Source organism: Maylandia zebra, linkage group LG9 (assembly GCF_041146795.1).
Source record: "Maylandia zebra isolate NMK-2024a linkage group LG9, Mzebra_GT3a, whole genome shotgun sequence".
In the NCBI taxonomy this organism is placed as follows: Eukaryota; Metazoa; Chordata; class Actinopteri; order Cichliformes; family Cichlidae; genus Maylandia; species Maylandia zebra.
This window is the reverse complement of record NC_135175.1, coordinates 18712149-18725649: the sequence shown is the minus strand read 5'-3', so window position 1 is coordinate 18725649 and position 13501 is coordinate 18712149. Positions and strand designations below refer to the sequence as shown.

Genomic DNA, 13501 nt, shown 5'->3' with positions numbered 1-13501 from the left:
GGAGCAGTCCTTGAGAAAGTGACTGCTCCGCCACGAGCCCTAAGCAAAACATGTACAGAGTGACCGGCACAGCCCACTTACTCAGGAACCAAACCCAAAAAATGCTGGCTGGCACTAAAGACCACAGGAGGCCAGAAGCGCATTTTACACCAACCACCCTTCGATTTCACTCTCCGAGCTTTAATCTCATTTGTTTCATCTCCCCTTCCATCACTGCTTGCTCTGTTCAGCTATTTAAAACACCTTAGGCCACCTTAGAGGCCAGCTGTGAGAGCTGGAAAAGGATCCTTGTAAGACAGGAGTGAAAGGGGAGGAGTCTTGCGTGTGTGTGTGTGTGTGTGTGTGTGTGTGTGTGTGTGTGTGTGTGTGTGTGTGTGTGTGTGTTAAGTGCTTGAAGAGAGAAATGAACAGGAAAGCCTGAGACTGCCCGAGGGAGGAAAAAGAAAGGGATGCTAGAAAAGGTGTATGTGTGTGTCCTGGTGAAGCAGGAATGTTTATTGCTTGTGCCACAAAACAAATTGGGAAGAGATGTAAAAAAAAAATTAGGTGATCAACACAGTGTCCAAAAAAAATTCAACCACCTCTGTCGTTAAAAGCGTGAGGCGGACTGGCGTTTTTTCAAATTCTGCTCACTGAGCGATTCTTTTAATGCCAGTGGAGGCTTTTATTTTATGAGGCACTGGGTTTCTTTCATAGGTGCTAGACATCTGCAGCAAAGACACACTATACGCTGTTCTTGCTTCAAGCACTCTGTTGGGATTAACTCGCAGGCCTTATGTTCACAGATCCATGGATATGACACGAGCTTATATTTACACAGACACGCATATTCGCAAAATACAATGATTCTGAGGGCAAAATAAACTTCTTTTTCTACGTCTTTTTTTTTGCATTAGCCAACAGGCCTCCAATAAGTCTGGCCCTGATTGTTTGCAGCAGGCAAAGCTTTTAAAGATAAAGCAAATGCTATGAAACAGCAGCGCTACAGGCTTAAGTCTGGCCAGTTAATGCCTGCATTTATGAACCTTCTGTTGGTATTTCCCTCAGCACACTGACAGCGTCCGCACTGCTTACTCAGCCTATAGCGGGTAATTAGCCTCGCTTTTGGTTTGATCAGCTCTGTGTGTTTTACTGAGAAGGGAAAAGGATAAGATGAGATGGAGCAAAGCCACTTGCTCGTCTGAAATGATTAGTGTGTATGATGATGATGATTCTAAAGCTCTACATATTGATTGCGGACATGTTTTGTTTTTTTTTCATATTGTGTTGGGTTGCTGCAGTTAATGCGCGCGACTTGTTTGCACGGTCGTCCGTGTGAGCATGTGTGTTTGTGCATCTTCCCCCTTCTCTGGGCTTTCGCAAGATTGTAATCCACACTTGTCCTCACTTTTCCACACTCCGCCTCCCTACTGTATCGTACAACCGCGCAGATTAGTAGAAGTGGAAAGAAAGACGCTGCTCTAAGGATTTTTAACAACATGGAGTGTACAGAATGTGGCGTTTGATTTGCCGTGAACAATAGCCGAGTGTTTGAGAATGGTACAATGGAAATATCCCGCCTGAGCCTCTGGAGGAAGGGTTTAAAGAAGACTCGGTTTTCTTCAAAAAGTGGTCATCTGCAAAAAGACAACAAAATAGCAATAAAAGCAATTTTATAGCATGTGTAAGAGTTATAAAATAAATTATAGGGCTCTAATTAGACTGGCAATCGTCTGTAGTTAATGCCTAATGAGGATTGAGCTATTAAAGTATTTTAGACATCGCCATAATCCTGTCTTGTAAAACGATGTAATTACAGATGATACATGCACATGTGAGGCTTTTTTAATAGGCTGTGTCAATGAATTATGCAAACTACATGTGGAAGTTGTGTTTTGAGATTCAATTTTCTTAACTGTACTTTGAAGCCACAGTGGCTAATACAACATTATGCACAGACATACGCTACAGACCTTCAGACTCGCACCGAGCTGTGTTCTCTGCACTCCAAGGCCACATCAAAGAGGGATGTTGGTTTTTACAAAAGTTTGTTGGAAGTGAAGTTTACACGCCTTTTCAAACATCCCTGTCTTGTGGTCTGAGCTATTTGTAGTTGTAGCGCAGTGGCAAGGTTTCAAGAGTGCGGTGACGTCTTCGGTGTCCTTCGTATATAATTTCAGTGGTCTGTCAGATAAAGAAGCTATTCCATTTTCCACAGACAATCCCAGAGACTCCTATACATGATTCAATAAGGTATCCTCTGTGAAAGCTTTTAACCTAACTCCTGTCAGAGCCTCAGGAGTTTTTTTGAAGACTGAAACAGCTACAGATGAAGTGTTATTGGACACTTTAGTTACTTCTTGGAGGGTAATAACCATCTTAAAGACAGCTGCTTATGAGTTTGATATTAAACATGACATGACAGTGTTGTTTACAGCTTGTTGAACTGACATGAAGTGCAGAGTGGTCAGTGACGCAACCTGGAATACAGAGGATGAGACTGGTTAGAGATACATTCACCTTTTAAGCAGAATAAACTCACAAAAGTACTCGATAACTCTCTCTCTCTCCTGCTGGGGGTCTTGAATTTATCTTTGAGTCAGGACTGCTGCAGTTAAAGGAAGAAAGGTATTTCCATCTGCATCTATTTGCAGACTAGTGGGGCAGAGCAGGAGCTATAGATAGACATTGTTTAATACAGAAGCAGAATGATATGATAAGCTGAGTTTGAGGATGATTGCTGAGTGGCTTGCAGATGCATGGCAACCATGGTCAGGCTAAATCAGCTTAAGTAGAGCGTCCTGCTGTGTGTGAAATTTGCCAGTTGGATGTATTGGAGACCACTTTGAATCACCTTGTTGTTGAATTGTGCTATACAAATAAACTTGCCATTAGATAAGCCATCAGCTGAATGTGGCTGCGCTTGACTACTATGAGTTTAAATCTGTGCTTATGTGACTTCTCAGGTACTGCAACGAACACTTGCCCTGCCCGCCACACGTCTACTGGTCCGCCTGGTCGGCGTGGGAACGCTGCACTGTGCCTTGTGGCGGCGGCATCCAGTCACGCCGGAGAACCTGTGAGAACGGCAACGACTGTCCCGGGTGTGGTCAGGTATGTCATGCAGAACAATGCCTCTCATATGCACCGTTCTAACACCCGTCTTTTCTCTGTGGCTGTTCATTGTTTGGGAGCTCAGCTTAAGCCATTTGATGCGACGAAGCGTCAGTGGTGATGAAATGGGAACATCTAACACGACCAAATCCCCCGGCTATATTTATACAGTGGCAGCAGCCATCAGATTTATTACCAAGACCTATTTAATACCATGCACGCACACACACACACACATACTGTAATCATTCCACATATGAATAGGCTTATTTTCTGCCACAAAGATGTTTCTAAAGCAAAGATGATGCAAGGAAGTGTTGAAATACGAGTGTTCTTCTTGATGACAGAATGATGTGATGCTTGTGTTATTTCTGCTGCTATTTTCATACACGCGCAGACTCCCTCATCCTCAGTCCTGGTAAAAATAAGAGAGAACGAACATGATAGCTGTAGCGTCTTGTCCCCCTGTTGAAAACGGATTAAAGAATATGGGTCAGGGCCTTGTGGATGCATGGGATTCTTGAAGTGTATTTCTGTTTGTTTGCGTGTTTTCTTTATCATTTTAAGTAGACGTTTGGATTTTTTTAATGTTTTAGGCCCAAAGCTGAATGTTTTTTAACTTCTTTTGACTTAGAAATGAAATAAGAATTATGTGTATTTTCATAGAATTTTCATGTAAAAGATTGGACACAGACATTCACTTGGTTAAATTAAATAATTGGGTGCTTTTCGCTTTTAGAAAATTTTAGTAAAATGCTGTAAAATACTTTCATTGACCCAAATCGCATTTAGCAGGAAAAAAAGTCACATTACAGAGGTTGTGTAATGGTCTGTTGTAAAGCGAAATAATACAGTGTAAACGATGAAACATCCCACGCAAGACCTTGATACCTCGCGAGCATATATAGTATGTGATAATTGCTCGTGACACATTAGTCGATGCAGAACACCCAAATAAAAAGACTGACCTCCCATTAAGTAGCAATTTAGCAGTCGTACCTTATCATCTCCTGCTTCGTGCACCTACAGAGCCACGCGGTTCCTGTGGTCATATTCCTGTCATTGCATGGTGGCCATTAACACGCTAGGAATAGAGCAACTTGTCATTAGGAATGAGGGAACAGGACAGGAGATGTTAAAGATGGTTTGCGTGTGTCCGTGGAGGTGACAGTGTCGTCGCAGTTACAGTCGTACTACACAAAGGAAAGCAGGAAAGGTCAAACAGGCACTTTGCATTGACTCTTATAAATTTTCTGTTTGTTTAGACAAGTTGTCTTCCTCCTCCCTCTTCCTTCTTGCTCTTGCATTTTCACTTGTTGTCCCTTTCTCCTTTGTTTTGTTTTCTCATTGACTCCTTGTCTTCTAACATTGTGATATGGACTTAATTAAGGACGTTTCAGGGACCGGAGAGGTAATTACATACTGACTTCAGAGGCAATTCTTTGCCGGGGAAGACTTATTTGGACGGTTTTTCTAAGTTATATTAGAGCCACACATTTACTCAGATCAGAGAACCATTTGCTGCCTTTTATTTACAACCCGTATAAGGTGCTAAAAGGCACAGCTGTTAATGTATAACAAGTGCTCCAATGCATTTAAAACACCCATATCCACACACATTTCTATTCAGACCTTAAAGATTTCCACATATGATGGGGATAATAACAGCAACGGTAATTTCAAGAACCCCCAAAATGTGATGGAGTTCATTTTTATGTGCCATCTGCATGTGTTTCTTTCCCCGGACACATGTTTAATTAAACAGAAGGAGACCACACGCACAAACACACACATGTTGCAGCTTCTGTCATCACAGCTACTTTATTTAGTCTGGGAATCCTACTGAGACCTGGAAAGGGTGTTAGATCAACAAAGGTGCGCGTATGTTCATTTGCGCCTTTGCGTTTACCTGTAAGGATTTATATTGTCACAGCCACCTGTGGTCAGCTCCAGGTGTTTGTCAGATAGGTATTGACAGCAATGGGTTAACATCTGCTTCTTGTTTTGAAAAAAGAGAAAGATTTTAAATCTTTTTTTGGAACTTTTTGACGAGTGTGCAAAGTTGAACTAAGTTGGTGATAAATATTCTGTTGTCAAAACGCTCCCAACATGTGGTAAAATGAATACCTGAGCAGAAAAAAAAAGTTCAGTTCTTACTTTTTTGTGATTTTTGTTGATCCCTGAAGCAAACATTTCTTTGCTTATACCCCTCCACAGGGTGCTCGCAACACAGTCAGAAACAGAATAGCTCAACTAAAACTAGTAGGGATTCAGGTCAAGGACATTTCAGTTTAAATCAAAGAGTCCTCGCTCACTATGCAACCCCGCTACCCTGAAAACAAAATGCTGCCAGATGCTTGATTAAAGGAACAACCTCTGTCGGTGCTTTATTTCCATCAAACCTGCCCTTACGTTGCCCCGTGTGTCATAGCCATAAGCTTCAGCTGCAGGCTTACTACAGTTCAGTGCCTCATTTTTGCTGATGAAAAAGGCCACATAACTGCAACTTCATCAGTCTGAAGTCCACACAGTGCTGCTCCATCACATTCAGTGTATTCACTCTTCAGTGTTGAGTCCCCAGGGAAGCTAGCTAAGCTAGATAGGAAATAAAACAGTAGTGATGCACTATAGCTGCAATACAGTACTTAACCCCATCTTTTCCTGTGACTTAAAACTTTACCACAGAATTGGAAGTGTGCTCAGTCAACCTTGGATGAATTGGAAGCAAGGTATTTCTTTCCCCCAGTATTGAGACGAAAAGCTATTATTTGCCGGAGGTTATGAATTCTGGAAACAAGGCTAAAATAATTAAATAAATTTAGAAGCAGCTCGCTCACTGTGTTTAGAGTGGGATCATTAACGTGGGCTGGGGAAATTTCATGCTGAATTTATTCCTGCTATATGCTCTATGGCCAGACAAACTTTTCACAGGCCAGGAAATATACCTTGTGCTTCGTATTGACAAAGTTTGTGCACACAGGTGAAAATTTACAAGTAAAACTGTAGCGAGCAAAACAACAGAAAGGACTTAACTTTTACATCAGCTAGCATAGCAAGAGTGCTGCAGTTGTAATTGTAACAACAGGAGCGCAGAAAGAATGATGTTGTTACATCATGATACATGAGCGTCACTGCAGCCCCGACAATAAGCATCAAAAGACAAACACTGTGCATTGAAAGGGAAGTTAGATCAATTAATAAGGGTGTAAAACAACAAAAACCTAGAACTTAGTGATTATCTATTTACTTTACATTATAAAGTGCTTTGGCGAATCTATGGCGCTATATAAATAATTAAAGTGAATTATTGCACACAGACAGGCCTGAATCATTTAGTTTTCTCTCTTTCCTTCATATCTTGCAACTAGTCTTGGCGTCGTTACCCATAAAAAAGTGTTTTACACATTATTGTGTATTACGCATTACTTTACTTAATTACTCTCTGGAGAGAGTAGTTTGTTACACTACTTGTTTCACTGCTCATGATATGTACTTAAATGCATTGCCACATATTTACCGGTTAGCAGTATAATCCTGAGGCTCAGTCCTACACTGATACAAATCCCTGTCCTAATAGGATAGGACACGCTTACAGTTTTTCTTTTAGTGCTGAAAAGCAGCTGAAAGAGACTTCATGGCAATCATCACAGCAATTCTACTGCGGAAGCATGCGTAGGTGGCAATGGATGCTACAATGCTATAAGCCTGACTGCTCATTGCTGCCATTGTTACCTGCCAAAACTCAGGCTCTGGCTGCTGGGCTGGGGTCAGCACACACTCAGCTTTAAGTCACTCTGGGAATTGATTGTATAGTAGCTTACACAGAGCCAGCGTTGTGTCAGCAGTATAACGTAGGTGTTTCTGTCCTGGATGCAGATTGCAGTTTACCTTCGCACTCTTGTTCTTCCTAAAAATCAAAGTAATGTCCACATGTTTGCTTGTCACAAGTTGTAGACTGCTCCACCCTTTTTTCCTCCTCCCATGTACACCAACCTAAATAAGCTGATTGTAGTTCAAGTGGAAAAAGGCATGTTTGTCACATGTTTGGATCACACTGCCCACACTTCCTGAGACATTTCAAAGTAAAAGCATATCAAGAGAGTATGTTTGGATACATTCAACACAAGTTACAATCAGTTACCACATACAACTGCTGACTCAAGTCAGAGGGCAGAATAAGTAGGACTGTTATTTATAAGCATGAAGTAAGCAATGAGATAGAAGGAAGAAAAATGGTTGTAGGTGATTAGAATCTGTAAAACTTTTCAGCGGCATTGACAAATAGATCTTTCTTCAACTTCTGGGGGGGGGGAAATGGAGAGTTGGTCCCTGCGTGATTAAATAATTTTCACTCCCCTAAACCTCCATTAATTTCTCATTTTTCAAATCACATCCTCAGCAGCTTACCGACAAAAAGACCGACCCGTGTACGGCGAGATCTACAGTCGTTTTTATTAAATGAAGCATTACTGCCGAAATTCAAGCTGAATTTAATTTGAGTTTCATTTAAAATGCAAGTTAGTATTCTCTTTGCATTTTCCATACACTGCATTTCTGCGTTGAACGATTTGAAATTTAGTGTCACGTTTTGCATACTTGCACTCAGTTTTAGCGCATTAAAGCTATGAAGTTACTATGTTAGAAATGATCTACGATTAAAATAAAAGTCGTGAAAAAAGACAGCATATAAGAGAGAATTTTAAACTAGATCTTGCCGAGAGCTACAACTTCATTGTGAATGCCTCCTTTTAGTTCCTACGGGTAGATGAAAGAAGAGTTCAGAGTTGCGCCGTCTTCAAGAATACATCCTTCACTATGGTGTTTCCTACTTTGTACGCTAAAGTATATCAAATGTCTGTCACATCCAAGGATCAAAAGGAACCATTCTTCTCTGCTGAATATGCCTGGCGGAGTTAAATAAGTCAAACGTGGGCCAGGCAGAACTGACGATGCACAGAGCTGCTTAATGAAACTGAGAGCTGTTCTATTTACCTGTGAGGAGTTCAGTTGTGCAGCCAGCCTGTGAAATGAAAGTTAAGCACACAGTGTTTGTGTAAGCAGTCTGGCAGGTGAACGCACTTGTGTTTGTGTGTGTGCATGTGCGCGCGTGTGTGTTTTTGTACTGCTCCGTTTTAGTTATTGTGTGCGCACTGCTGTGTAGCCTGCTCCTGGCCGAGAGCGAGCTTCATTATGGAGTCAGACTGGTAGGCAGAGAGAGAGTAAGAGAGAGGAGTCTGTGTTTGACAAAGTGTGTTTTGGTCGGTGCCGCTAATTGAACTGATGTGTCACCGAGACTTGAGGAACATTAGGCCTCCGTCTCTGCAGACTCGACCACAATAGATAAAGACGTAGGCACCGGAGAGGATTAGTCACTCTCACATCTGGAGCGTACACTTAAACGTCTGGGTTCTGCAGCAGTATGTAAGTGCAGCCATCCTTATATTCACAGAAGTTTTCCTCTCTGGCTCACACACTCACTGCTCTCCCAGTCCAATAAGAAGTTTAATGAGTGTAATGATGGTAGGAGGCTGGAGAAGCACGACTCTTTATTATTCACCTCCCACAGCTGACCGTGACAGAGGCCCTTTTGTACCTACACACACATTTTGTTTCTTCCACACACACATAAGTTAAGATATACAGGGTATTTCGGCCTTACACTTTACATTCATACATTTTCCAGTAAGGAAAGAGGCTGAGGGATTATGTTTCCACAGGACTCAAACAGTATGCTGACACTCACACTGGCTCTCTTTCTTCCTTTCTCCCTTCCTCCATCCTCAACTTGTATCCCGTTAGTCTGTAACACCTAAAAAATAGGCGGAAAGGTCTGTGGATGGAGACAGAATGAGATAGGAGCTGAAGCCTGAATCCATAAGTCAGCCATGGATAAATGTATAAACATGCACGCGCTTCAGGCACAGTAACAGACAAGTCAGTGAAAGGTGCCAAAGTAAGAACTTTGACTCAATAGTCAAGCTGACAGCCTTGCATAGACACATACACACAAACAGCCCGACCACTGCTTCCATTGCTGACCAACCAGACCGTTATGATGCTATCAAGCATCCTTCCACCCAGCCCTCCTGAGCTCCAGCCAGAAACCCATTACAGAGGTGCCCGTCTCCAAGCAGCTGCCTGTTAAAGGTGTTAAGCAGCATAAAATCGCAGCTCTCCATTTGCCCATAATGCACATTGCTGCTCTCGCCAGGGGGGCAGTGGACACGGCTATGAGTCAAAATCAGCGGACTAATTGAATTCAATCTTGTGTTCCACATGCCACTCGTCACATCCGACTGCTTTGGTCTATGTTTTTCCCTTTTAGGGTAATTTCTGTGAAATTGAGACGTGAGTGTGGCTGAGTGAAGAGTACAGAAAATCCTTTTTTCTGGTTTTTGTTGTTCTTTTACTTGTTTTACTGTAGTTGTATTACTTTGTTTTACTACTTTACCAAATCAGCTGGAAAGAATGAGATAAAACATTTAAATAGCATAGTTAAAATGAAAGTTTAATTTAAAAAAAATTATAAAAGAAATAGGGCTCTTTTTTTTAAATTCAGACAGACATGTTTACAATGGTCAAGATGTATTTTATGCCCAAAATTGCCTATTCACTGCTCGGAGACAGTCAAAGTCATTAAAATGAGTCATTTTATCGGTTTGTGGGTGTATGTGTGTTATGGTTATAGGTTTGGATTGATGTTTATTTCCACCTCCTTAGGTCCATTTTTAATGCATTATTCAAAACATGTTGTAAAAATTTCTACTCTAAAAGCAGGAGAGATTGTTTTTGTGTTTATTATCATGCCATTGTGTCCCATGCATAGCCACTGTAACAAGGCTCCTTTTTATTGCAGTAAAATGCAATAAACTGTCCATTATCCCTCCACTTTAAGAGTAGACACCGTCAACAGCAAGGGTGTTTTGACTTATTTCACATTATAGACCCCCAGGTAACACAGGGCTAATACTGGGGAGCAGCAAGATTATCTTCATGGCATTGCATTGCAATCCCATAATATACTTCGGTACAAGTAAAACAAAATGACCCTTCCCACAAATGTTTCCATACAGCATGTCTACGTGAATGTATCCGTGTGGGTAGCAGAGGCTGTATATAAAAGATGGACATAAACGTGAAGTCAGTGGAAGCACCTTAAAACCTGCATTCTGTCCAACAGCCAGCAGAGGGAGACTCTACTTTATTTACAAGCCTATAAAATATATTGTCTTTATTTTTTAACCCTGGGAATATTTTGACTTCATGTCACATTTAATACAACATGATGGTAACTTTGTAAGTTATGGTCCCGTTCAGGGTAAAGCTGAAAATAATTGTGCATTAGTGTGTGGCTACCTCGAGAAGAAGTCCACAGACATGTATGTACAGTCTATGATTGAAAAAATGCTTGTTGCTGTGTACTGATTGGGGCGATCGTGGCTCAAGAGTTGGGCGTTCGCCTTGTAATCGGAAGATTGCCGCTTCGAGCCCCGGCTCGGACAGTCTCGGTCGTTGTGTCCTTGGGCAAGACACTTCACCCGTTGCCTACTGGTGGTGGTCAGAGGGCCCGGTGGCGCCAGTGTCCGGCAGCCTCGCCTCTGTCAGTGCGCCCCAGGGTGGCTGTGGCTACAATGTAGCTTGCCATCACCAGTGTGTGAATGGGTGGATGACTGGATATGTAAAGCGCTTTGGGTCCTTAGGGACTAGTAAAAGTGCTATATAAATACAGGCCATTTATTGATTGTTCAGTTTAGCCTAGGATAGACAGTGAGCTGAACAGATTGTAAAATCCCCTTTAGACAAATGTGTGATTTGTCATTATCACCTGTATAAATAAAACTGACTTAGCGTGCAGATTTTCTTCAGACCAATAGTCTCTAACACATGCCGGCAATGCCACATGTAAATAAATGACACACTGAGCTAGCTTGAAATCTCTTGAGCCTAAAAAGTCAAACTAAACCCTTTTGTTTTGTTTTTCCTCTGTAGTAGAGCCATTAGATGTACTCCTAAATAAATAAGCCACTATATCTAAATTAATAATAAATTGATTCATGCACTGATTTAAAAATTTTATTATCTCTATTCCACTGCAAATCCCATACAACTTATGGGTAATTTTTTTTCTTGTGACCCTTAAAATAAAGTCATGTCTAACTGTCACCACATATCAAAGACATGGTGTATATAATTCATAAAGTCTAACTTCACAATCCCTTTTTCAGAGTGTTTTAATTAGCATGTTTTTAGAAGCCTAAAGAGACAAACAATTTGTGACCTCTCATCTTTATCTCTGGAGCTAATACAGATACATTCGTGGGGTTTTATTAAGAACCTGTCATTTAATTAGTCTGACTCCACAAAAAGATTCACCTTATTGATAAATACTAGGACATAATGTCATGCCAATTCATTCAGTGTATACTTATAGACATATATATATGTAGAGAGAGAGAGAGAGAGAGAGAGAGAGAGCACTATTAAAAGTCTCGCGACACCCCTCATTTCAGCACCCAGATATTTAGATTGCAGAAATGGAAAGATGCAGTGATTTATTGAACCGTGTGCAAAAGTACATAGAAATACATTATAAACCAGCGTTTTTGCTCCAGTGAGCTTGACAGTAAATATTTGGCATGGCCACCTTTATTCTTCAACACTTGAACTCTAGATGAGCTTTTCTGTAATTTCTTGTAGTAGTCTTCAGGAATAGCTCTCCACATTTCCTGATGGACATTCAAATTCTTTGGATGTTGGCTGCCACACTGAAGATCCCACATGTGGAGGCCAATCCATGGCTAATCAGAATGGCTTCTTGATGTGGATAACTTTTGTTTCTTGACTTTCAGGTACAGTTCATCTGCTCCAGATACTTTTTTAAGTCCGTCACTTCTTCTTTTCTCCTCCACTTCTCCAGTTTTCATCAATTTTTAAGGGCACTCTGTGCTGAAAAGCTGAGAAACACATTTTTGTTGCATAAATACAATGTTATGCTTGTTAAACTGTGCTGTCTTTGGCATTTTTTGGAGATTCTGCTAAAAAAAACAACAACAATTTGCAACAAATTATGTATTTTTGCAGCAGGCTACTAGTAACAAAGATACAATTTAAAATTGGTTCTTGGTTAAGTTGGCTGTCGTGTCTCCATCCCTAGAGTTAGGTCACTTTTAAGTAGCTCAACAAACAGAAATCCTCTGAAATCCTTTGAAAGCCCTTCAGAAAGGCTGGACAACCATTTCTCAAGACCACTTTAAAAATTGCTATGCATATACAGATATATATATATATATATATATATATATATATATATATATATATATATATATATATATATAGATATATATTAGGGGTGCAACGATACACAAAATTCACGGTTCGGTTCGGTTCGATACTTTGGTGTCACGGTTCGATATTTTTTCGATACAAAAAAATGTTCATGCATTTTTAATTTGTCATTTATTAAAATTATAAATATATATTTTAACTCAAAAGTACAGTTTTTAAATTTAACCCTAACCCTTGTGCGTGTTTTTTATTTTGACAGCGAATGCGCACCTGCGGACCACTTATGTGCAGCCCTGGTTATTTAGCTCATCATATTGCAGCCACAGAAATTCTTTTGTCCATGAAACCATAAAGCTGCACTTTCTTTTTGCCTTATAGTCTGATTTGTCATAACTTCTCCGTTTTGTGGTCAGCTTTTCTTTGGCTGTCACTTCTTCACCCTGACCTGTCTTATTTGGCTCAGCAGAACTGAAATGCTTTTACACACGCACTCACATAAGCTCAGCGATTCTCTGCGCGATCAACCTCTCACATGTTTAAGCTTGCTGCGGGAGATTTCACTTGTCATGTTTGCATAGTAAGCTAACGATTAATAAGACGATGTCAGAGGAATTGGTGCACAAATTATCATCACTCACAGATCAGTACTGTCGCTCTCTATACACAGTTCGCACGATTGCAAAGTGAAAGTGAAAGCAAAAAAACAAGCGCAAATTCAAACGCGATTTCAATATGTCACATATTGACAGTGGCTCACCGATGCCAATGACATAATTACCCAGCTACATTTCCGAAAGAATGCAAAAGCATTGATATATATTTTTCCTACAATAGCCCGACGGGCAGGGAAGAGAAAGATTTTGGTAGCCCGACTGAAAAAAATCGCTAGCTCTGGTGTTCCAGATCTACTGGCGTTTAGATCAACTGGCGTTGGTCGAACAGATGTGTGGCAGTCTTGCGTTTCAGGAGCTCCTACCGACAAACCAGCAAAAAAAAGCCAAATGTGTCATCTGTGACACTTGTGAGGTTGTCTCAAACACACTCCGTCAGTCTTGATGCTGTTGAACAACAAAATGTTTAAAAATGTGGCGAGTTTACTTGGTGATATCCTCATGCGCGACGC

The 13501-nt window shown here is 40.8% G+C and overlaps 1 protein-coding gene across 3 annotated transcripts in view; it reads left to right on the top strand.

Moving 5' to 3' along the window:
- sema5a (sema domain, seven thrombospondin repeats (type 1 and type 1-like), transmembrane domain (TM) and short cytoplasmic domain, (semaphorin) 5A) overlaps positions 1-13501 on the top strand; it is a 167853-nt gene that overhangs the window by 107046 nt on the left and 47306 nt on the right. For all 3 annotated transcript variants that reach the window (XR_191067.4, XM_076888111.1, XM_004546589.5), the window contains exon 15: positions 2946-3093. Coding sequence is in view for 2 of the 3 variants with exons in the window: in XM_076888111.1 (XP_076744226.1) it covers positions 2946-3093 (148 nt within the window). In the remaining variant the exon portion in view is untranslated. The remainder of the gene's footprint in view (positions 1-2945; positions 3094-13501) is intronic.